Raw genomic sequence first — 23115 nt, forward strand, 5'->3', positions numbered from 1 at the left:
TTTACTCCAAGTTGAACAACCCCAGCTCTCTCAGCCTTTTCTCATAAGAGGGGTGCTCCTGCCCTTTGACTATCTTTGTGGCCCTCCTCTGAAACTACTCTGTCTTGTGTCCATGTCTTTCTTATGTTGAGGACCCAAGACTCCAGTGGGGTCTCACCAGAGTAGAGGGCAGAATTGCGAACCTTGACCTTGACAAAGCATGGTACTTTGTGAGATCACACTCCTTTTGATGCAGCCCAGGATACAGTTGGCTTTCTGGGCTGCAAGCACACATTCCTCATGTTCAGCCTCTCATCCACCAGAACCCCAAGTCCTTCTCGGCAGGGCTACTCTCAGTAAGTTCTTCTCCCAGTTTGTACTCCTGTCTGGGATTGCCAACCCTGGTGCAAGTGCACCTTGCACTTGAACTTGTTGAACTTCATTAGGTTCTCGTGGGTCTACTACTCAAGCTTGTTTAGGCCCTCCTGAATGGCATCCCTTCCTTCTGTTTTTTTGTCATTTCCTTCTATGTACTTTCTATAAGGAAATTTTTTCCACACAAAAAGATTACCTTTGAACTAGGAAGAAAGTAGATCTATTTCACAAAATTATTACTTTTGCTCAGAAGCAGATGACTTGCTAAGACCCAAGAAAATTTGCTTTTCTGAATCATTATGATTTTATTCTCATTTTACCTTTGGGTTGTTGTCCATTTCCTTGCACTGAGCTATCTACAGTTCGCTTTTACTACCTTTAGGTGTTCAGTTGTCTGAACCTGGAGAGGCTATAGATGATGGTTGTGCTTACATAGTCACCAATAGTGGTTTCTTCTGGTTTTGGGTTGTGTTACAGCATTTATTTATTTTTGCTTAGTAGTAAGGAACATTACTATTCATAAAATATCTGTTTCTATTAGATATCTGGTTCAATAATTATTTTTTCCTCACTTTCTCTTTTTTTGATAAATTTCCTTTTTGTTTTTTACATATTTAACTTCTTGTCTAAGTCTTATGTATCACTGTTCCTTGCTTTTGTAGCTTATCACTCAGATTTGAGAAACACAGTCTTCCATACAGAGATTAAAAAGAAATTGCTTGGGGCTTTTCAGTGTTCAATGCTTGTTTTATGAAAGCCTAATTAATTAAATGAAAAGCAATATGTACAGGAAAAAAAATGTGTTGATGTTTTATGGTGTGTTTGTACAGCACCTAATACAGCTCCTCATTGGGACTGGTAAAGAATACACAAAATGCACATAGTAATATACATAGGGAGTAATTTTGAATTCGATTATGCAAGAAATACTTTTCATTATTAAAATGTAAGTCTTTTCCCTAAAATCCTATGTAGGGTGTGTTTCACAAGGATAATATCCTACTGCTCACCCAGGTAAGCACAAGACTTGGTGCTAGTGACTAGGATTAATAGCAGTAAATTGAATGATAGTAAATTGAAAACCACTCTAGTGTCACTAAGTATCATTTTATATATTCTTGGAAGGTGAAACTCAGAGTCCTGATGTAATGTTCTTTTAACTCAAATAGTTATCAAACCTGTTCTCTCTTTACTAACCTCATCTATATTAAAAGATTTTGCTATTAAAGCCACATCGATAGAGCTACACTGACAGACTTCCTGGTAGAGCTGCACCTTCCATTTGTGGAGGCTTTGGTAATATAGTTTCCATTGAACAGAGTAGTCTAAACTGACTAAAGGGTACTTTGCCAGATCAACAGTCAAGATGAGGGTTTCTGTTGGTGTAACTTTGTTTATTAGAAATATGGTTGAGGATTTTTCCCCTAACAAATAGTGATATCAAAAAAAATACCTGAGTGTATGTCAGGCCTGGCTGCTTGGTTGTTTACAGAAGCTCCCAGATATTTTCACTTAACCTCTTTCTTTTTCTGAAGTCACATTTAAACTTAGTTACTGTCCTTTTGCATATGGAGACACCAAGATTTACAGCGGTCACAAGCCCAGTGATATACTTAGCTGCCTAATTTTCCTTTGATTTAAATTTGCCCATGATGAATTACATGGGAAGAACTCTGATCTAGTTGTATTGTAACACTGTCCCAGCATTAGGACTCTGTGTTTGCTTAGTCTCAGCTTGCCCGTCTCTGAGAGGCAAAGATGTCTGCTTTTCTTATAAGATACTTAGGAAGTTCAGCAGAATCCTTGGATCTGGAAACACTTAGAGTCGTGAACACCTTGAGCCTTTAGGGAAAAAGATGCTTGGGAAACTAGTGGTGGTGATTTCCTCCAAGTAGAACAATGAACAATTGTGATAGGTGAAAATGGAGAGGCATTGTCTGGCAACAAAATGCTCTCCAGATGTGGTTGGCACAGAATTTTTCTCTGAAAATCGTCTGCACAGGTAGTCTAAAAATCAAGTCATTTTAAGGAATTTCAGTTTCAGCATCAAAGAATCAAGATATATTAATATGATCTTTGAAAAGCTCTCCTCAGTGCTAGAGAGACCACATCTGGAGTGCTGTGTCCAGTTCTGGGCTCCACAGTACAAGTGAGAAAGGGAGCTCCTGGACCGGGTACAGTGGACAATGACAAAGATGATTAAGGGACTGGAGCATCTCTCTTATGAGGAAAGGCTGAGGGAGTTGGACCTGTTCAGCCTCAAGAAGAGACAACTGAGAGGACACCTCATCAATGTATATAAGTATCTGAAGGGAGGGTGCCAAGAAGGCAGAACCAGGCTCTTCTCAGTGGTGCCAAGCAATAGGGCAAGAGGCAACGGGTAGAAACTGATGCACAGGAAGTTCTACCTAAACACGAGGAAGAACTTTTTTACTGTGTGGGTGGCTGTACACTGGAACAGATTGCCCAGAGAGGTTGTGGAGACTCCCTCACTGGAGATATTCCAGAAATGTCCTGTGCAGTGTGCTCTAGGATGACCCTGCTTGAGCAGGGAAGTTGGATCAGATGACCCACTGTGGTCCCTTCCAACCTGACCCACTCTGAGATTCTGTGTGTGGATGAGCTTCAAGTATATGTGATTAAATAAGTTCCCATGATTCAATTTTTCACTGTAAACACTGTAAAATATGTAATTTCACCAAGAAATGACTCCACTTTTCTTTTTTAACTGCTTGTCTATTTTAGAGCCTTTTTAAAGCCTTTTTTACTCCATTTATTCTTCCAGCAAAAAATATCGCTCAAGTATGTTGGGCTCTTTCTTTTGTAAGATGCATAAGCTAGGAATACCTTGTTATGTGCTGGGTTTTTTATGAAATGGGACTTTCTGATATCATGATTGTGCAAATTCGGAAAAGGATGGCATTAGTTGCTGACCCAAGAAATGCACTCATCCATTTTTACAGGCATTCATTGTCAGTCATGCATCTCAGCTGCAAAGGATCTGCACAGTCAAAATAAAGGCTTGTGCAAAGAGAAACAAGGGCATAATTTTTGTCCAGAAGCATTTACAGACTCAAAAACATTTTTTAAAGAAGTGTTATGGCATGGACATGAAAACAGGAAGCTTTATGGCAGGCTATTAGAACTGTGTACTATGAGTACCCTTGGGAACTGTTTGGGTCTGGATTCAAAAGCTGCAATTGAGGCCCAACTTCCTCATCAATCAAAAAACAAGACTCACAGTTGGAGTTGAAAAATGCTGAGCTAACACTGCAAAGCTCTTGAAGAATGCAAGCTGGAGAACTTATTGGTCAAATGTGGCAGGATCTATAGTGTATGCTGATGACTAATATTTTAAAGTTTTAGGATTTTCTCTGATGTTTATCATCTGTTTTCTGAGTGGAAACTGGAGACTCTGATGTTCCTTGTGGTATTTAGTAATTATGTCTTTATCTTTATTTGAAAGGTCCTTGTGCCAAAGGATCCTCTGTTGATGGGTAAGATGGTAGAAGTGAATATTTATGAAGCTGGAAAACATTTTATGAAGGGGCAACCAGTGTCAGACGCCAGAGTTCACACTGCATCCATCACCAGACCATTAGCAAAAGGAGAAGTTTCTGGTTTAACAGAGGTGAGAAAAAGACATTTTCTGCTTTGCTACACTGGTAAATCAACAGCTGTTCAAGCAAAATGATTCCATGCTATGTATCTGTTATCATTTTATAGTTCCCATTTATATATGCATGAAGCTTTAATCTTTTATGGCAGATTGAAATTTGAATTCAAAATATGTTTTTGCTGATGTCCGTAGCTTTGCTGACTATAAGGGTGATAATACACTTGTTTTTTCTTTCAAGGTGCAAGATGGGGAAAGAACTTACTAGAATTGAAAAGATTTAACATCAGTAACTCAATGTATTTCAATTTAGAGGAAGGATGAATCAGTTTTCTTTTCTTTACCTAACTGTTTTTTAAAAAATGTGTATTGATTACATGTCTATTAAAACAGGTCAAAACACAATTCAGAGATTCAAAATTAATTGATGGGTAGAGGTATGGAATATTTACAATATATTTTGGAAAAAGGTCAACATCTGATTTAGTCATGTAAAGAAAATGAAACTCTTTTAAAAAGAGATCTGATCCTTATTTTGCACCTCAGTAGATATGGCTGTTAGCCAAGTATTCTCATACATTTCATGGAGCTCTAGTTGTAAAAACTGATGGAGTGTGAAATGAAAATGTGTATCACATTTCTAAGCATCATTTGATGTCCTTTCTCCAGCACTGCTATTAGGATCTCCAAAAATATGTAGCACATGGAAGAAGGATAATTGGCAGTTTATCAGCCACCTTACTGCTTTTACAGTAAGTTGCTGACAAGTATTAAAGTATATACATATCCTTGTTTAAGTTCTAAGTACTCGTATTTAAAATACATAATCAAGACATACCTCAGGTGACTAGTGTTAAGCTAAGCTCCGTAGTCTCTTGAATAAGCCTGGCTATGGAAGCATAGAGCAACAAAATAATGCATCCTCTGTAATGCACCTGCTGTAATGTGTTCAGCAGATCATGAAACTTAAGCACAAACACATTTCTAAGCCCTCCATTGAATACTGTCCGTGTGTATGTGTATATTGGCCTGATAAGGGTCTGTAAGAGGAAAAAACAGCCAAAGCCCTCAAATTGTCTGGTCGAACTGCGTAACTATTTAAACACAGCTGATTTTTTCATCAGGACATTTTTCTTTTAAATAATCTGCTGGAATAGAACCAAGACTGTCATTAAACTGAGTACGTGCTGCCAGAAGCTTGTAGCATGGTGACAAGCGAGCAGACTCTTGACTGAATTTTTTTATGGTAAAAATGAGAGATAAAATTATTAAAATCAAGAATACTGATAATTTCTGTAAGAACTCATTGAGATACATAGATCTGGTCCTGGCCTTTGAATAGGTATGAACAAGTAATGGAATGCACCAGTAAATGGCTGCAGCAAGCAAATGATAAGGCAAATTGCTTTTTATGACTTTTGTGGTTACCAGTGCTCCTTCAAGGGAGTATCTTATTTATATTTGGCCCACTGGAAATGTTCAGAACTTTTGCTTTATGAAAAAAGTAGAATCTCAGTACTTCAGTAAATGGAACATCTTTTGTACATGGAAACTGCAGCTGAAAGCTTTTAATCACACTTGACCAATCTATAATATATAGAACATGAACTGAAATTCTTAGTGGGAAGTTCTTCCTGACAAATCGTATATGTAAGCAGCAAATCAGGAACTTTCTTTAGGTTTCCAGGAAAAAAAAGTCATTTTGTCACAAAAGTTAATGTGGGCTTCTGGCTGGGTGCAAGATGTTCTTTGGGTTGTTCTGTTTGGTTGGACTGCTGGGAAACATTTCCTGCTAGGTGTGCTCAAGACATATAATTCTAACCAAAGGTACCATAAGCAGGATAAAAAGGGCAACGTATGTCATATGAGCCTTTTATAGCTCGTTATGTGCACAGGTGACAGGATGGTAAAAGATGAAGGAGCAAATCAGAATGTATGAATTCAGATGCTCATTCAAAAGTAGCCAAATATCTTGGATCTTTAAAGAGATCCCAAGTGTCTCTGCTAGATTTTCTGCAGCATGCAGAACCGAACCCTTCAATAACTTTCCCCCTGTGCACACAAATGAGCAAGAATTAGGACCTGCTTTACATTCCCAGGCTAGAAAGGATGAGTAGCCAGCTGCCAACTGGCTCTTTTAAAACCAGGCACGTTTCTGTTGTTCAGCACAGATATAAACTGGGCAGAAGCTCTTTTAGGCAGCAGCTAACGTCCTGTAACTGGTGTGCTGTCTGAAGTGCTCAGGACTTTCTAGTGGACTTCCAGTGTCACCCTGTTGATGCTAGGACTTCCTCTGAACTGCTTTACATTTGCTGGTCCATGATGAGAGGCTAGTTCAGAGAAGTACATGAATTTAATTGTAGATTGGGGTGATCTAGATCAAAAGAATGAGATAACAGGCCGTACTGCAGTAAAACATTCCTATGCTTCAGTCTTTTCCCATTCAAGAAAGCGCTTGGCTCTTTCCTGACCCTGTGTATTGCTGGGGCTGCAGTGCATACCTTACATTTCAGCATGTTGTGCAGGTACTGTGATAAAGAGGGATAGATTGCTGAGGACTGTTAACGTGGTTGTAGACAGTCTGCAGCAGTTTAAAATATGCTATTTTTGTAGTTTATGCTAGGCATCACTTGCTATTATTAACAGTGTCTTCATTAGCTTGCATAGGACACAGTAAAAGATGTTTCAAAATCTACACTTCTCTCTAATGAGGAATGTTCACAGAAAGAGTGAAAGCTTTCAAAACTGTAGCTTTTAAGGAAATTAATCATATGGCTAAAAAATAAAGTTATAAAAATTGAGAGCACCATAATGTGAGGATGTTAAAGCCAGTCACAAATGGATGCTAAGCACGAAGATGCTTCTGTAGATGCTGTGAGGAGAAGTACCTCCAAAAGATCAGAGTTTATCTGCAACTCTGTACTCTCTTTCTCATCATACACGTCCCTCAATAATTTTTACTGATAAGTTTAGAGGGAGCACCACAAGCAACATGGGAGTCTGAAGGAACAATGGTAGGCCTTTTTCTTACCCTTTTGACTACATGACTTTGGTGGCAAATTGGTCCAAAGAAATAAAGTAGGTTGCCAACTGGAATGAACAGATTTGACTGAAAAAGAGGGAATGCAAAATGGAAAAATACAAAGGACAGTTTAGAGATTCCATAAAATATTTGCACATTATATATCTGTAACAAATAAGGAGGCAAATATTGATAGAATTAATTCAGAGTATTTCTAGCATATCTTTTTTCATGCTTTTCCAGTGTATGAAAAACACAGTTAATGTGTATAACCATTAGTGTGTTAATGATGTAGAATTTCTTACAGTTATTATATTCTTTAAGGCAAAAACTGTGACTAAGTAGATGGGCTTTGAGTAAGGTTTTGACATTCAGTAATGTTAGGCTCTGTGGCAGAATTTGGGACAGGAAGGACAGAGGAGTCTTGGAATCAGCAGCTCAGGTTAAAAAGCTGTCAGAACAATCAGACTTACCAACTGAGTGGTAAGTAGCAAAATGCACAGATATTTGCCAGGATGTTTTGGTGTTTTTTTTATTATTATTATTATTTTAGAATGTTTTCTTTATAAAAGTCACTCAAAAAGGAATGATGTCTCTAAGTTACAAAATTTTACAGGAGGGCTATTTGGGGGGGGCAAACACATTCAGAAATTTCATTTAACTCAGATCTACTGCAGATTTTTTTGGTTTTAAAATGTGCATTTGCTGATTCAGTAATAAAACCATGTTTAAAAGACATATATAGCAGAGAATATATGGGTGAAAGTTGAAATCAATCAAGCATGGACACATGCATAAAGGCATTTTTAGATTTGGTTCTAGTAAGTCTAACACAGGATGTATGTGAACTGGGCATTAAAAATGGTAACAGTAACATTAAAAATGAGCATTCAGAGAAAACAAGCATGTTATGAGTTACTAGGTGCAATTAAAAATATCAGTGAATAAGTGTTTCAAAGCTTTGATCGAGAATCAGTTCTACTAAGTTTCACAGGAAAAAAAAGAAGATGTAAATGCTGCAGATGTGATACTCTTTCATTGAGGTAGGCTTGGAGTTGACAAATCATTAAGGGTGTACTTCAGCCTTTTAAGAGTCAGAAAAGCAATTTAGCATGTCTTCTATGTTTGTAAGTGCTTTGGTAAACTTGTCTTTGAGGTTTTGGAGATGGGTTTGCAATATACATAGTACTGAGTATATTATCACTGGGTAAATATTTTTGAAAAGTCAGCAAAGTGTGTCAACCGTAGGAATGTAATCTAATTTAAAAAAAAAAACATTTTAATATTTTATTAGTTTTATTTGGCCATGTTTAGGGATCTTGACACTTTATCAGAAGCATAAAATAAAATACCTAATAAATGTATCTTTTTGATAGACAAATTTTTGCCCAAACCTAATAACTGAAAAAAGTAAGAATCTGCAAGAATGTTATCTCTTGATAGAAACAGAAATAGAGTGTGTTATGCTGCTGTACTCCAAAAATAATTCTAGTTGTTTACATATGACCTGTGACTAGAGGAGAAAAAATACTGTAAGATCATAAATGTATAAAGAAGAGACCAAAGGGCTGGGGGATAAAAAGAAAAGAATTCTGCAGTACTGCTACCTGCCAGAATTGCAATGCATTGCCAGAATCAAAGCCCTATAAGTCTGAGGACATTTGGTGGGAAATTTTAATCAGATGGAAAATTAAGGCAAGAGGAAAAAATAATTTTAACAGGCTATTTAATTACATAGTCACGATTATGTTCATAATTCCTGTTTCTGTAAGGCATCTATGACTGACTTTCTTTTCAAACAATTGCCTGCACATCTTTGAGTTTTCTGTTTTCCTTTGGTTTATGTGATAACATTCTCCATGTCTAACACTTCCTTTGCAATCAACATTTTCTGAGTGCTTCCATTTGCAATATCTCTTTTAGTGAGTCTGGGATCGTGGTGCACATCTCGATGGCTCCCAGGCCACGGTAATATCCACAGCTGGCCTCTTAAGCTAATAGCTGTTCAAGTCATTGGGCTCTTTGCAGTAAATGAGGAATGAGCCACTGATTTTCAGTTAGCAACCAATTATTTGGTTGTTCTGCTTGTTTCTGGTTTTTTCCTCATCCTGCCTGCATTTTTTGGAGTAGGTTATTATGGTATCATACTTCTGGATACTAATGAAGAAGCTTTATGTTCCTGGTCTTCCAGGTAGCCACAAGTATGTTCTAGTTACATTAGCAAAAGATGACCTCTAAACATTACCCAGCCTTTTTTCTGATGTTCGAAAACAGAAAAGATGCATATATCAAAGACTTCTTTATAGGCTGCCAGAAAGAAAATTCAACAAAGCATAGCTTAAAGGAAAGTCTCTGATCTCAGGTAGAAAGGGTGCTTCACTTGCAGGCAAAACAAAATGGAGAAGGGGGAAGAAAATATCTTCTCCTGGAACAGAAATGAAAGAAATCATGTCAGAATTGAAATCTCTGTATTGGAAACTTCCTTCAAGGACTTGGAAGGAAATGTGGAAGATGTGCATTAATTATTAAGGACAGTTTTTACATATGCTGGAGTTTCAAAGTGGTGGAAAATCTGCTTCCTGAACAGGAAGTAGAGATTAGAGATTTAGGAAAAAAAGAGAATGAGGAAACAAATTTTAGATCAAAAAATGGCATGGAGGTGTGAGGAGAGGAATCTTTCATAAAATTACAGAAGCAGAAACTGTAGAACATATGAGTAATGGTAATGAAAGATTGGAATTTCCAAAGAAGAAATATAAATTAATATAAAATACACCTTCTACCCCTCTTGGAAAGCTACTTTATAAAGGGATCTTTGTATCATGAAGTCCAAGAAGGGGCAATTTGAGAAACAAGTAGGGAAGTTTCTATTTAAGAGAAACTTATTGACCAAAAAAAAAAAAAAAAAAAAAAAAAGAACATTTTCTATGTAAAATCATTTTCTGGTAATGCTTTATGAAAATGTGGTGTGCTATTTGGTACTCTTCCATTCTTAGGAGCACACCTTTTATTGTCTCAGTTGCACTTTCTCCCTCTTTTTGACACCCCTTTTGTGACACCAGGCTGAGTGGTTGGCACCAAACTGAGTGGTGCAGTTGTCACAACTCTAGGGTGGGATTCCAGCCAGAGGGACCTGGACAAGCTCAAGAAGTGGGCCAATGGGTTTAATAAGACCGAGTGCAAGGTGCTACACCTGGGTTGGGACAACTTCCAGTATCAGTACCGGCTGGGGGATGAATTGATCGAGAGTAGTCCTGTTGAGAAGGACTTGGGGGTGCTGGTGGGTGAGAGGCTGGACATGAGCCGGCAGAATAGATTTTCCTTGCTGGGTTTAGATAAACACTGAATTGGATCACATGAAGTGGTTGGGGAACTTTAATCAGTGCTTGTCCTTAGGAACATAATTAGCAAATTTACATAACAAACACTTGAGATGCAGGTCAGCCACCTTAGGTCATGGGTATGGGCAGGATGACCTCTCAGCTTTGTTTCCAGCCTTATCTTTTATAATTCTATGAGCATTTTAATTTAACCAACAATCATTTGAAGACAAGAAAACTGGAATAGAAGGTAATGCACTGATCCAAGACATTTCTCTGCACTGGTTAGAGGGCTAAAATACATAGAGGTGATTTAAGGCAGGAAACCCAAGAGCCAGCATAAGACTTTCACCAAGCAGTTTTATCCTGAGGTCTTTAATTTAATGGGCATGTTGTCTTTCTGCGCATCCCTCTGGCAGGGCTGAATTTCAACTACAGTGATCAAAGCTCAGCTGAAACAGCTCTTATTACATAGCTCCTTTTCAAACAAATGCTCACTGAAGTCCATTTCAGGTGAAAATATCTGAACTTTAGTTTCTTTACTTTTAATTTCCTCAACAGACAGTGTTATTTGGCTGAATGTCACTGTTTAATCACTTTAAATCGCATAATTATGTTAATCCTGTGCAGTGCATGCAATAAATGGAAATAGTAATGGCTGGGATGATTCAACTTTAAGTCATTTTCTAGAGAATAAGAGAAGGTTAAACAGAAGTGTTCTCCCGCTTCTGCCTCCAGAAGTAAAACTCCAAGTGCTAAAATAGTTCTGCCATTTTTGTGTATTATTTCTCATACTTAACCTGCTGATGCTGCACTGTAGGATGAGGGGGTGGGTTCTGCTCTCTATTGGCATAGGGACAAACTGGAAGTGTGTAGCCATGGTAATTTTAACTACTTGAAACTCTCTGTAATATTTAGGAGCTCCTTTTAAAATATTTTTTTCTTTTAATCACAGCTCTAACAAGCAGACTCTTCGGAAAGAATCAAAAGGCATTTGTTTTTTTAATAATACTGTATTATTTAATGTACCAGGTTATAAGTTCACTAAGTTTTAATTGGCTTTCAGGGGAAAAATGTAGCAGCCACAACTTTTCTCAATTTTTATGTTGTTTTGGAGGTCATCTACTTCCAATTTACAAAAGTCATTATAGGTTTGACTTTTATGCCTCTCCAGTAGAGTTTAATACAAAGGTAGGCGAAGGATATTCAGTCTGTGTGTACATTTTATCTCTGCTTGTAATGTTTAGTCATCCCTTTTCTTTTTATTAGTACTCTTTAGACCAACAAAAAGCTCACACTGGCAGTATTTCTCTCTCAGTTTCTTCTCTCTCTCTCCTTTTCCTGCAAACAAACACACAGAGGCATCAGATATTTTTGTCTTGGATGAATGTTATTTCTGTCTGTTCCTCATCTATTGAAGCTGTAATCATAGTAGTCTTTCTACATGAATACTTGAATGAGACAGCATGTAAAAGGCACATTGAGCCTACGATAGAGCTTTCCCCATCGCCAAAGGTCAGTAGGAGATTTGATTTTACACATAGAAGGTTCTGGAATGTTCAACTTCAGCCCCTTAGAATTGTATTTGTTGCCAGAACAATTTCGGTCAGATGATTCATTACCTTTGAGATTGTTTTGAAAAGCAATAAAAATTACAGACTTGAGATTAATCTATTTTTTATGTGAAAACTGTTTTTAAAGTGTATCTCATTTCAAAGAAATTAACAAGCCACGTTAAAGGTAAACTGGAGTCTTCTGTATCCTTTATTACATGTTCAGAATTTTTATTGAGTTCTGAGTACATTAATGGCTTTCAAATAGTCTAATATCAACATTTGTGTTCTTATTGACTCCCTTTATGATAATGAGTATTTACTAAGAGTTGTGTAAATTTCGCAAATAACTTTTTTCTTTTATTCTGACATATCTATTGAAACACTGTTGAACTGATCCAGCAATATTAGGATTAATTGTGAGTCATAGTAGGAAACCAAGATCCATTTGTAATCATAATTTCCCAGTCAGACTTTTATAATATTTGGATATAGTGATCTATGTTTGTGCTTTTAATATACTTGCAACATTAGATAAGAGATTTTTTTTTATTGTGTCAAGGGTAATAAGATAGAGAAAAGGGGGAAAAGACTTGTCATTAAGAGAAAGAAACTAATTTTTTAAGGTTCATTAGTACTAAATTATAGTTGGGGAGATATCGACGTATAAAAATATATAGCAGCAACTATATCTTTGACTGAAATTGAATTGCAGTTGAGTAATAAGGATGAGATTGTATTTGGTGGCTACACTGGAGAAATGGTATCTTAAAATATTCAAATACCATATTTCAGTGAAGTGGATGTGAAATTCAGAGCCTTAAATTTAGTCCACCAAGAATATACTCCTAGTTACCCTAGAATATCCAAACAACTTACTGTGGCTGTTGAATATGTTAGAATGATTGCATCCTCAAAGACAGTCCACAGAATGTTGTAGCATCTATGTAAACTTAGAAAACTAGTGCTTGTTCAAAGGCTGCATACAGTAACTTTGTGTTTATGCAGGCTGTATTCCGTATCAAGTTTAACAGCCAGTCTGAAGCCTTTGTCCTGTAACCAGATCAAAGCCTTTATCATGCCATTAGCCATTAAAGCATGTTGTTGCAGTTTTACTGGACCAAAAAACAACAGAAATAAACCCTTGCCCTCCTACTACAATCTCTCCCCCTCAGATATGTTTAAAGGAGTCCTCTCAAACTGCAGGAGGCATAATTGCTTTAAAAGTTTGCATTCTCTCTCTAAGAAACTTGGCTTATTGCCTTCTAGTTTTCACAAGACCTGACTCTTAAATTTGACCTTAGGATCAGTTCTTATTTTAGCCAGTTCCAAAGCAAGCTGTTCCTGTGGGCTTTATCAAAGACCATTAAGTAAAAGAAACAGTTAGAAAAATTACCGATTATTTAAGTATTTCATTTAAGACAGCTTTACTTGTTGTTAGTGTACAGTACACTAGTCTTGATAACCTTCCTCTGACTACTTCCCATTGTGTATTTAAATTACTTGAAGGCTTCTTCCACCTGTAATTTCTTATTTCAGATGTTAGAACCTTTCTTAAAGGTGGAAAAAGATTTTCTACTGACTTATTCCAATGTCAGTCACTCATACTAGCAAAAATCCAGAAATTACTACTAGATTTGGTGCAATTGTCTGATTCAGCATTGGGATGAAGGAATTTTGCATTGAAAGATGTATTCAAGTTAGCATGAAATGTTATGGTGATGGTATGATAGGGTTAGTGTAGATAGCTCAAATCCTGTGCATGTTCCCACTAAAGTAAAATTAGTGCTACATCTGTTTGCATGGTCCTTTAGGTATTATGCCTTTCTTTTTCATCACAATGTGTTCCAAAGCTTGTTCTTCATTTTCACAGGGAGTTGACTCTAAGCAAATTTGCAGATTAGCATCAGAAACAGTTCATGTTTTGAGGTTCCAAAAGAGTCAGAGGGCTTAAAGCACAGCTTTTCTGTATTCAAAACTCAAGCCCACGGGATTCTAAAATTTCAGCATATTTACTTTCATTTCTTTTTCTGGAGTCAGGATCATGACCCAGATTTAGTGTAATAATTAAATTGCTATCTAGGACATATTTCTTCCATACTAGATATTATAAAAACCTCAGGTTTTGGAATTATTGTGAGGAAGACATATGTACTTCAGTGTTGCTTCAGCTTTTAATTGTTGAGATCACAAGCACTGGTATGAAGTAATTTTTCAGTAGAATATAGTGGTGTAAAGTCAAAACCAAAGTTGAACTCATCATCATCATCATGGCTGGGCTTCGTGAACTAAGATTTGGGAAGGGCTCTATCCACATTTGTTACAAACACACTGGTGGCTAATGAGGCCAATACAAGATAGACATGTCCGCTTGCAAAAGGCACAGCAGAAAGACTCCTTAGGTGGAATATTCTGCAAGGCACAATTCTTTTCTCCTCAAGGGTGATCCTGCGTGTGTTCTCAAAAGCATCAGCAGCGTTATAGATGGTGTGTCTCCAGACCTCCTGATTGGAGGCCAGAGGAGACCAGTTATGTTAGTCAATATGGCCAAGGCTGAGATGTTGTTTCAGGGAGTCCTTGTATCTTCTCTTCGGGGCTCCTCTCTTGCGGCAGCTGGTGGCAAGTTCACCATAAAGCAAGATCTTAGGGAGGTGGTGGTTCTTCATCCTTGAGACATGTCCTGCCCAACGCAGCTGTGTTCTCAGCAACATGGCCTCAATACTTATGACTGCTGCTTGTTCTAGAACAGATGTATTGGTCACATAATCTGACCAGTGGATGTTAAGGATTGTACGAAGGCAGCATTGATGGAAGCGTTCTAGGAGACGCAGGTGGTGGCGGTAGATGACCCATGATTCAGATCCATATAAGAGAGTAGACAGCACTATGGCTCTGTAAACACTGATCTTTGTACTTGTCTTCAAGTGTTTATTACACCAAACTCTTTTATGAAGTTTTCCAAAAGCACTATATGCCTTTGCTAACCTGTTGTCTATCTCTGCGTCGATCTTACAGTACGAGGAGATGAGGCTGCCTAGGTAATTAAACTGCTGGACTGATTTGAGCTCTGATTTGCCAGTGGTGATATGGGGGTGATGGAAGACTTCCTGAGGTGCAGGTTGATGGAGAACTTCTATATGGTGATCAATGCCACTGAGGTATAAAGGAAATAATGTGGATTTTTCTCATGTATTCTTTATTGTAGAGAAGGGCTGACAAATCCTTTGTAAAATAAAAACATCCATTTAAAAATTTTTCAATTATAAACTTTTTTTAAAAAGAAATTTACATTTTTAGTTATTCTTGGTGATGGCAATCACACAGAATAATTAAGGGCCTGATGGCAGAACCTTTTTGGCCTAGGTAGCCATCAACCCATAACAAAATATTTATTTCCAAGTTATAGTTATAAAATAGTTATTTCTGGCTCAACTTAGGTGAACAAATGCAGTAATGAGTGTTGATTTTACTGTGCTATCAGTGTCTTCTTTATGACAGTTTTCATTTTGCCTTTTTATCTGGTCTTACCAGTAGAATCAGTGTTTTGTGCTTCTTGGCCTATAAAGAAGCCCTCTCCACATGTGTGTGAGCATGTTGTCATTACTCTAGTGCAGAAGTGGCCAGCCTCTGGCATAGGACAACCTAAAGAGCTCACCTGCCTCATTTGGCATTATCCAATACCTTCTTTTCCAATTGCTGCTAGGTCGGTGTCATGTATGGCAGAGCACGTGTGACATGTGGAGAAGGAGAGCTAGTAGTTATGAATTAGTCACATGATGCATTTATGTCTGGGGGTGTGATTGGCAAGGCATGGTGGTGTACGGGTCTTGGTAGACTCATGTGACCTCTCAAAAAGGTCTGACCACCCAAGTACTACAACGTGAAATGTAAGGGGGGTTGATAAATAGTGAGAGGAATGAAACCTGACTGGCTAGAGAGCCAGATGTCAAATGTGAAATAAAAAGGAAAAGCCCTATGGAAATGACCATTATTTTTCTTTAGTCTCGGTAGAACCAAGGGGCCCTTGGAACAATATTATAGGAGAAAATTATTCACTAAATGTCTTGGCTTTCAAATGATGGATTCTTCTTCATACCTGTATATGTATACTGTGGCAGAACTTGAGCAAATGCTCCATTTTGGATTGGGGTGGCTTGGAAATTTTTGTGAAAGTACTTTTGATGGAAAAAAAGATGTGTAGGCAGTACATTTCAGCTCTTTTTGTCAAAGAAATCACATAGCTACAAAAACTACCTATGCATAATAGCAACCAGATGGATCTCTGGTCCTCAGTAAAGGGTCTTGTTATCAGGACTGGAGAATTTTTTTTAAAAAATCTCGTCCTTGTTTTGACATGACTTCATATGTGATTGTAAGTCATTTCAGTCAGTGTGACTGTGATTTATCTTATCCGTATGGAAACTATTTTGCAATTCTCACATACAAAATCTCTGATAAGTGCAGATAACATAATTATCATACAAAAAGGACAGCTGTGAATATCCATTTCTGACACAGATAGTTTTTTCAAAATACAAGAACTTTAATTTGGTAAAATGATGGAAGTGGTGCTTAGAATGACAGGAATTCTTTTCCTTTTTCAGCTCGTGTGTCTCTGTCCAAAGAAACATTAGTTCATTATTTTTTCAGTGAGGAGTGCTTAAGATTCTGTAGCATAATCAGATTTTGTCACAGAACCACAGGGGAAAGCCAGATGTGCAGCTCTTAATAGCTGGAAAGGAATGAATTATACTTGGGAGAGTATCTTGTGTGATTAAAAAAGCCTGTTGTAGTGCTGTTAAGCTGTAGTATGGAGACATGAAGCACTGTAAAATCCAAACCCATCAATTTGTTAGAAGACTGCATTAAGCCCCACAGTTATCCTCTGGGCTTGCATTTCTCAGCCCTGTAGACACACCTGGTATATGTTTGCCATTTTCAGATTGTCTTCTGATTTATTTGTGATTTTCTCCATTTTTCTTAATTTCTTTTTCCAGCTTGTGTAACTGTTGTGTGTGATTTGGAGTTTTAGGAGTACCAGTTGGTCAGCAGGGTGATGGCATAAAACAGATTGTTGAGGCTGGGGTCTGGCCTTCCCCTCAGCAGGAGCAGTGATTAAGATTTGGGTGAGGTTTTCTTACCAGCCCTTGACATGACTCTTACTGGATTGTTCTCCTATTGTTGAACTAAGTGAGTAAGCTCAAATATTACTAGGATGGGCAGAGATATTGAAATGGTGTGTACACCACTTGCCCAGCAGTAAATTGATGTTAATAGTTGTATTCACTTAGAGACAAAACCAACAACAAAACATCAAAGAAAGCTGTATTCAAATACTATGGGTTGTATTCTTACAAGCCAGTAGCCTTTTCTAAATAGAGAAAAGAACACTACAGTGATACTGAGGACCTATAATATGTGATAACAAGAAGAACGTAAGCATTCTATATCTCGTGTGCATGGATTATTTGGAGTGTTAAGTGAATTACTCTGAACTAAAAAAATTCCAGAGTTTTAGGTCCTCATTTCCATGTAAATACCAACAGTACTATATTTCAGCCTTTAATTAGGTGCTCGTGCATTATTATCGCACACATCAGCTCACAAATTTGTTTCCCCTGTGCACAGAGCTGAGACTATTAATTTAGAATCAGAATTGTTTAGGTTGAAAAAGACCTTTAAGATCAAGTCCCACCACTAATCCAGCCCTGCCAAGTCCATCCCCTCCCTGGGCAACCCATTCCAATACTTAACAGCCTTTTTGGTAAAAAAAGATTCCTAATATCCAATTTAATAAGGTACTGTTAGGTATTTTTCCTCTTCATTGTTTGTCATGTGTGATTTGGTACATGCTGTTCAAACCTCACTTTCAAGGGAATTACTAATTTCTTTCTAACCTTTCCTATGACCCCCATAACTAAATTTCTGAGTGCTTCAGAAACAATAATAAGTTTATGTTTATTATCCTCCTGAAATGCAGCTTTTGTCTTCCCATTTCACAAGTGAGGATGAGGCAGATGTTCAAAGTGTTCACTAGAAAGTTAGTCTAAAAAAAAAATTTGATGGTGGTCAGTTAAAGATACCTGGGACTAGATACTTATGAATTATTGAAATTTTGAGCATGTATTCAAGCAAGTTGCAGCAGTGACTGTTCAGCATTTAAGAGAAACCAACTCCGGGGGATGAAGTCTCAAAGAAATAGAGGAAATTAGTACTTTTTACTTCATGGCTAATTCCAGAGGAACTGATTTTCTCCTCATTAGCTAATCCTAGGAACTATTAGACACAATCTGATAGAGCACTCCATGTAAAACCAGTGTGGGAGAAGACTGAGGTCCTGTGGGTACAAATTGCCAGTATTTGAGCGTGACAGGATAAAAATTCGTGCACAGGCACTTCAATCTTTTACAGCTACAGAAGTTGGTTGTCTAGTCAGACCACCCTGTGAATGATACAAATGCTCTCCTGAGGGTAGATATTCGTTACAGCCTGTAGATTGGATACTTACTGTTCTTTGATGTCTTAGACAGAGCGCCAAGGTGCTATCATGATTATCTAGCATAAAATACACAGCAAGCCAGGAAAGGTTTCTCTCATGTAATCTTTATTGTGGGGAAGGGCTGACGAATCATTTGTAGAGACTGAGGATAGAGAGACTGTGTTAGAGCAGTTAGGCTTGCTAATCACAGAAAGTAACCACTGTTTGATGTTTCCATGAGAGAGTCCTCCATTAACTGCAGTTGAACTTGACTGAGTGTGAAATTAAAAAGGAGACTCAGATTTCCAGACACTCCCTTAGGTGCTCAAAACTATGCTAACTGGCAGTGTGGGAGACCTCCTAGAACAACTAAGGAAAGAGGCCATGACAATATGAAAAGAAAACCTTTGTGTTATCACTGAACCCACAGAGTTGGTCAAGATCAGTGACACTTTATTAACTGTTAAATTTCAGGCTTGCATGAAATGCTTCTTTTCTCCAAGGTCTGATTCCGGCTGTGCTTGGTGAGCTTTTGCATTCGCAGGAACTGGAGGTGTTTAATACCAGGCAGAAAAATCTGTAAAAATAAACGTAAGAGAAATTTTCAGGAGACAACATATTAAGGCACTACCTAGCTTTAAGAAAATGTATTTAGAACTAAAACTTAACAGAGATAAAAGGTTTTACAGGCTATCTTGGCTTCTAGTGGCAACCGGAATCTGAGGCAGGAGTTATAGAGGCCTGATTGCTGACTTATGCATTGTGGCACTGGAGACACTTCAATCTTCTGTATTTGTTTCTCTGCCTGTAAAACGAGCAAGGCATATAGATCCCACAGACACCTACTGCTATGGAATTTGAAACTCTGGAACCTAGTATCATTTCAAAATATATAAAATGCTATTTTTTTAACCATGTTTATTATCCATGAGGGGTGTATCCATTTGTCTCTGGGGTTGTTATATAATATAAGTCTCTGTGAAACATTCCATTTTAATGTTTGCTTCTGTAGAAAGATATGAAAACACCATAAATTCAGGATTATGACATATTCTGGGGTTAGGGAGAAGGCTTTAGTCAAGAATATGTATATCAGTTTATTCTACTTTGCTCCATGTGAAAGATCTTTAAAAGCTTTTCTTGATTTTGAGAGAGAACATCCCTTGAGTAAAAGCAGTATTACTCATTTCACTGTTGATATGTGAATATCATTCAGTTATATTGGTGGTTCTTGTGACATGAATATATATTTTCAGATCTAGCTATTCATTTTACTGGGGTACTCCTTCTGATTGAAACCTTTTGTGTCTTTGCCTGTAGCTACCGTTGACCTCCATATAATTATCATTGTTATTTCAAGATTTAAAAGGGAAGCAAAAAAGGTGATGATCTCTGAAAGCTCTGTAAAAAATGTAATCATATTTCATTTGATAATCTCATTTGTAGAAGAGTCTTCAAACATTCACATACTGCTAGCATTTTGTCATTTTTTCATCATCCAACAAACTGGGGAAATTTTTGTGTTATAACCTTAAAATAGTTATTTTTAAAAACCCACCAACCAAAAAAAACAACAAAAAAATCTCTGTGATCCTTTAAAGAAGGAGCAAGATGGAATCCTTTGGAATGATATCCAGTAAGACAGGCCATGGTATGCACACTGAAATATTATATCTAGTGTTACTACATCTAAATGTACATCCTGTAATTCACTGTAATGTATTTTCAAAGCCGTGAAGCCTGTGCTGGTGATCTCTAGGAAACAGATTTGTCTGTTAGCCAGCTAATTACCAGATAAGTGCCCAGAGCAAATACCTGCCATCTCTTTCATAAAACTGTGCTGTGCACAGGGAGATAAACAGTGACAGAACCCTATCCTGAATTTGTCCACATTGTGCTGCTAGGTTCATTCTTCATTTCAAGTCATTACTTGGATGACTGTGATTTTTGAATTGCAAACTTCTTCCATTTAGAAGGTCTCTCAGTTCTGTTGTGGTTGCAAGTGCTGACTGGAATGCTGGCTTGCATGTCCCTTGTTTCCGGCAGAGTGATTGACACCCACACACCTACACCCCCCTGCACCTTACTACAAAAAAAAAAAAAAGTTCAGAATCCAGACATCACACTATTTTTTAAAAATGTTGTGTCTGACTTTGAATGGCAAGTTATTTTGACAGTGCATTGCTTGTGTAGTGGAAGCATACTTAGTCACCAAGCTTAATAGCAGCATAAAATACAAATAAGTAAAAAAAAAAGTCAACTCCTGGCTGGAAGCATTTATAAGTAAATATAAAGAAACAGGCTAAAACAAGTGGGTTTAATGAAAAACAGCACAAGACTGTGTTTTAAACATTTTGGAGGTGGTTTTTGGCTTGTGTTTTCTCAGTTGGTTGTTTCTCTCTTTTTATTGTTTCTTTTGTTAGTTGAGCTTTTTGGTTGTTTCACTCCTCCTCAAAGTGTACATCAAAAAGGAAGTAGTTTAATAAGCTCCAGTTACTCCACCTTCTGTCTAGCTTCTAAGTGTTTTATGAATTTTGAGGGCTGATTAAGGGAATAATCCTTAAAGACTGTTTGGATGAAGAAAAAGAAGTAGGTAGGCAAGGGCCTACCCTTAGATAAGAATATGGAAGAGAGCAGAGAGATACCTGCCAAGAAAAACACCAATGGAGCCTTACAGTAATGGTGGGAATTTACAGAGAGAAATTTGAATTATTTTATACTTTTAAATAGGAATATTCAACTTTGAATTTAATGTTAATTTAGGAGGAGGAAGTTCCAGATACATGTCTGTGTGACAGGGACAAAAAGTCATGATATGACATGTCATTCCAAATCTGTGTTCCTACTGGCATCTCTGCCTCTGTTTATTATGAGAGTCTGTATGGTCAGATGATACGAGAGGGGCGAGAAGCAGAAGGAAAACAGAAGAGACAGAAGGGATTGTTGTACTGATCAAGGCAAAAGGTAGTTGAGTAATGAGAAAGGGGGGTTTTTTCTATGCTGATCAAAGGAATCAAACAGATCATGCAGGTATTACTGGAAAGAAAAAAGATTTTGCTGACTTGCTATGCAGGTTAGAAGTAGGCCCTCTAAAGATGGTCTCCATAAGGGATGGCAACTGGAAGAAACTGCCATATTTAAGGCAGATGAGCTTAAGATAAATCAATCTCTATATCCTCCCATTATTAAATGTATTGTGTGTTTGTATTTGGCCATGATCCAGCTGCTAGGAGTATTGCTGATCTGATTTGACTGGGTCATTTGCAGTGATCTTGACATAAATTAGGAATTGGTAACTGGAATGAGTTCAGCTTAGCATCACAGAGATGGTCAGGTCCTGGAGCACTTGGCCTCTGAGGAGAGGCTGAGGGACCGGGTTTGTTCGAGTCTGGAGAAGGGATGGCTTGAGGACACCCTGACGGAGGCCAAGCAGTGCCTGTGGGAGGGTTACTGAGAAGAATGAGCCAAGTGCTTCACAGTGGCACATGTGGTAGGATGAGAGACTGGGCCTAAGTCGAAATGAGAGGTTCAGGCTGGATGTGAAGGGAAACATTTTCCCTGTGAAGCTGGTCAAGCAGGGGAACAAAGACCCAGAGGGGTTGTGCAGTCTCCATCCTTGGACATTTTCAAAGCCCAGCTGTTTAAATCCCTTAGCAAACTAGGCCATAGCTGACCCTTCTTTGAGCAGGAAGACAGACCAGACACAGTCTGAATTATCCCAGGATCCTATGAGAGTCATTAAGACAGTTTAAGTGACTACAGCTGTTTCCAAGATACTTTGCTTAATTTTTTTTATTGCTATAGCTTCAGTTTTAATGATTAATAATTCTAATCATTGCTAAGACTCTGACCATTAACTTAGAAATTAGTAACAAATCTGTATATCCTTCGGCTCAGTTCTGTTCCCTCACTTATATATTAAATCATAGTCACACACATACACAAACACACAGAGAGAAGAAACAATATGAAATTTGTTTGCAAAAGTGCCAGCTTATTTATTTTTTCAAGGTTTCCCATTTCTTAAAATTGGTATTGGGAATCACTGAATTCCTAGGAATGGTTTACAGCTGATGACATCTGACACAAGCATGCTTGTAGACAGCATTTTCTCTTAACAGCATAGCACTGTACATTGTAATACATGGTGGCAGGGATGCTGCTTATAGGAATTACTGTGTTAATTCCTTTAGGAAAAAACATTTTCTATGCCATTTATTTTGTCAATTAAGGTCAGCATTCCACATTTGCAGAAGGCTGGTGGAATTTTTCAAGTAATAAATCAAAGGAGCTCTCTTAATACCTACAGAGCTAAATGTGTCTTCCGGAACTATTCAATAAAATTCAATTAACATATTTTTTGGATGTGTAATCTATGTGACCTTCACTAACTGTTTGGTTTTTTAAATCTGAAAAATACTTTCAAAGTGTAATGGCCCAGAATTTCAAATGGTGCAGCAGGATATGTAATGCATATTTTAACGTGTTTTCTTTTAATTTGTCACACAGACTTGTTGTGCATGATTATATAAAAGTCCATATTTTTAAAGCCAGTAGTATAAGAGTCTAATGTACTTGGTTGGGCTAAAAAATTCAGAAGTCTAATTTATCTTGAGATATACTCAGCCAAGGAGTTTTTCTCAGCAGTTAGCTAACACTTCAAGCTCTAACAGTGCCCCTGAGCCATAAAAGAAATTTGCATGTAAGAAATGTTTTGAATCTATTAAAACCTCAGCTCAGAGCTAAAGAGTTTCTCTCATGTCTTTGTTGAC

At 37.5% G+C, this 23115-nt stretch overlaps 1 protein-coding gene across 1 annotated transcript in view; it reads left to right on the top strand.

Annotated features, from left to right (window-relative positions):
- CDKAL1 (CDK5 regulatory subunit associated protein 1 like 1) overlaps window positions 1–23115 on the top strand; it is a 406927-nt gene that overhangs the window by 378143 nt on the left and 5669 nt on the right. Inside the window, exon 15 of the mRNA XM_027654133.1 lies at window positions 3821–3985. Coding sequence (XP_027509934.1) covers window positions 3821–3985 — 165 coding nt within the window. The remainder of the gene's footprint in view (window positions 1–3820; window positions 3986–23115) is intronic.

Source organism: Corapipo altera, unplaced genomic scaffold, assembly GCF_003945725.1.
Source record: "Corapipo altera isolate COAL_440 unplaced genomic scaffold, ASM394572v1 60, whole genome shotgun sequence".
NCBI lineage: Eukaryota > Metazoa > Chordata > Aves > Passeriformes > Pipridae > Corapipo > Corapipo altera.